Source organism: Penaeus monodon, unplaced genomic scaffold (genome assembly GCF_015228065.2).
Source record: "Penaeus monodon isolate SGIC_2016 unplaced genomic scaffold, NSTDA_Pmon_1 PmonScaffold_12440, whole genome shotgun sequence".
NCBI classification, from domain to species: Eukaryota; Metazoa; Arthropoda; class Malacostraca; order Decapoda; family Penaeidae; genus Penaeus; species Penaeus monodon.
This window is the reverse complement of record NW_023641313.1, coordinates 1-2500: the sequence shown is the minus strand read 5'-3', so window position 1 is coordinate 2500 and position 2500 is coordinate 1. Positions and strand designations below refer to the sequence as shown.

Below are 2500 nucleotides of genomic sequence, written 5' to 3'. Positions count from 1 at the left end.
GGTAATGTTGATGAATTTAGAATAATACAATGTTTTTAATGAAGGTGTATTTATATGGAACATGTGGTAAAAGGTGTTAAATTTATTCTTTACTTTTAGTTTTTTTAAAGTTTGCATGTTAAATATTACTTATCTAATAGATTGCTGGAAAAACGTCTATTTGTACATCTGTGTATCTCTGTCTGTTTATCTAATTATCTCTTTTGTCTTTCAGTTATTTTACCTGACTCTTTATCTCTCTCTTTATTGATTTCTCTCTCTGTATGCTATGTATACATATATTCATATTTTTGTAAAGTTGTTAGCTATATACATATACATATACATACATACATCGCAAACAGCATGATCAGTTGAATATCTTAGTGGCAATAGGTTCGTATTAACAGTATTTTTGTATATCATGAGGACGACCATTTATTAAATTAAATTTAGAACTGGGATGGAAGAGAAGAGAAAAATAGGTAATTAGAAAATAAGAAGTAAAGAATATAAATCATAAGAAGCTAGTGGATGCTTTCGTTAGTTGATAGATGTTTTTCTTACCGTTTGCTGTTCTCGTTCTAGGGGACAAACGGAGGGCCGGGGGGATTCTTCCCGAGGGAGACCATCGCACAACACCATTGCCCGTACTGTCCACAGTCCTTCATGTTCCAATCCATCCTCAAGCGTCACCTCCGAACGCACACAGGGGAGAAGCCGTATGAATGTCCCAACTGTGACTACCGGTCAGCTTACAAATACCACGTTGCCAGGCACATGAAACTACACAACAATGCAAACATACATGTTGAGAATGCATCTGCATCTGCAGACAGGCCTGTGGTTCTCTCAGCACACACCCTTAGCATTATACAGTCAAACCTAATGGGGACTCAGGATGGTGTGTCTGGCATATCAAACACTCAAAATGCACCGGGTGTCTCAAGCATTCAGCAACCTGAGTGAAGTTCTGAGATGCTTGAGAAAAGAAATTAGGCAGGCTTATAAGTGAGGAAATTTCAGAAATACAGTCTTCTGTAGCTTTTCAGAAATTTAGATGCAATTGGTAGTATAGGACTGATACAGGAGGACAGAGATATTATTTGAAGGATTAAATGTTATATGTTTATGTATGGATAAATTATTAATATGTGTTAACATTATATCTTGGACAAGATGAGAAGTAGTAGGTTTCTTTTTTTTTTTCTTATTATTTTCAAATGGCAGAGCTCAAAGTATATTAGATATATGTAAATAAAAATGCACAAATTAACTGATGACATTATTATACAGGAAAGATGAAATGTTACTGAATTATGTCAGAATAACTGATTTTATACTATTAGTATATATATTTTTTTAATTGATTATCTTCTAAATTATTGAAATATTAACGTAAGCACAGATTGCAAAGTAAGATTGGAAATATGATTGAAAAGTCACTTTCTTCTGACGTTTGGCATAACTATACGTATAGTTAAGGAAAGAGATTTAATCCATTACTCAGAAAGTTTGGACAGTAAATGCGCTGAGAAATGTTTATAGAATATTTGTACACCTACAAAGTTGTGATGAAATTGTTATGGAATATTCTCCATTTTACATGAATTTTATGGAAATTTGGGAAGCTTGAATTTATGATATTGTATATATTAGTGATACCTTCTGTTTTCTTCTTTTCTCCTCTCATATTGATTTTTGTTCATCTCAGTCTAAATCTATCATTATTATTAATGTTAAGATTACTCTCAAAGTGATTAGGATCACTGTCATTGCTATCATTATCAGTTTTATAATCAACATTAGTAATACAGCTCATAATATCATTATTATCATCATCATTATCATTATCATTCACAAATGATGGTGACTGTTGTTCTTTGTATATTATTGTTATTGTTGTTGTTATTATTATTATTATTATTATTATTATTATTATTATTATTATTATGAAATTCTTTATTCTGGTATTTTCTTACTGTGACGTTATGTGTACGCCAATAGATTTTCCTTCTTATTTAATAGTATTTGGTTGAGCTCCTAATGTTGAAAGAAAGCAAATTGCTAATGTACTTTTCTGAACAAAAAATAGAATAGGATTCATCTGTTGAAGAGAAAACGTGAGGGAACTTAGGAAAAAAATATGCCGTCTTTGCTAATAAAACGTGCAAATTTTTATTGTTGTTGCTTCTTTAGTTTTGTTTTCTTGTGAAAAGGGCATGTTTTGTGTCTGTGTGGTGCATATGGGACCAAAAAAAAAAGTCAAGATTGGTAAAGTTTTCATGTTGGTATGGAAGTGATTTAAATGGCATTTTCCTGATAGGATTTGAAGCCTTTCTATTGGCATTGTCTTTTGTACTGTTGTTATAGTTTCTCCTAGTCTTTATGCTAGCCTTCTGGTATGTATGTATGTACTTGAACATGTGGAATGGCAGTCAAGTCTTTATATTAATGAACCGTACTCATATTGACAGATGTATAAAAGGTATAATGAATGATGAATTTACGTAACTATGTG

General features: G+C 31.8%; 1 protein-coding gene across 1 annotated transcript; it reads left to right on the top strand.

Annotated features, from left to right (window-relative positions):
• Nucleotides 1–338: 338 nt before the first annotated feature.
• Nucleotides 339–1790, top strand: LOC119569085 (transcription factor Sp5-like). The gene has a single exon (XM_037917405.1). It carries the CDS (start codon nt 649–651, stop codon nt 946–948), a length of 300 nt encoding a protein of 99 aa, XP_037773333.1. The 5' UTR covers nt 339–648; the 3' UTR covers nt 949–1790.
• The last annotated feature ends 710 nt before the right edge of the window (nt 1791–2500 follow it).

Coding starts and splice junctions, on each gene's coding strand:
- LOC119569085 (XM_037917405.1), top strand. CDS start 649: ATGTTCCAATCCATCCTCAAGCGTCACCTCCGAACGCACACAGGGGAG.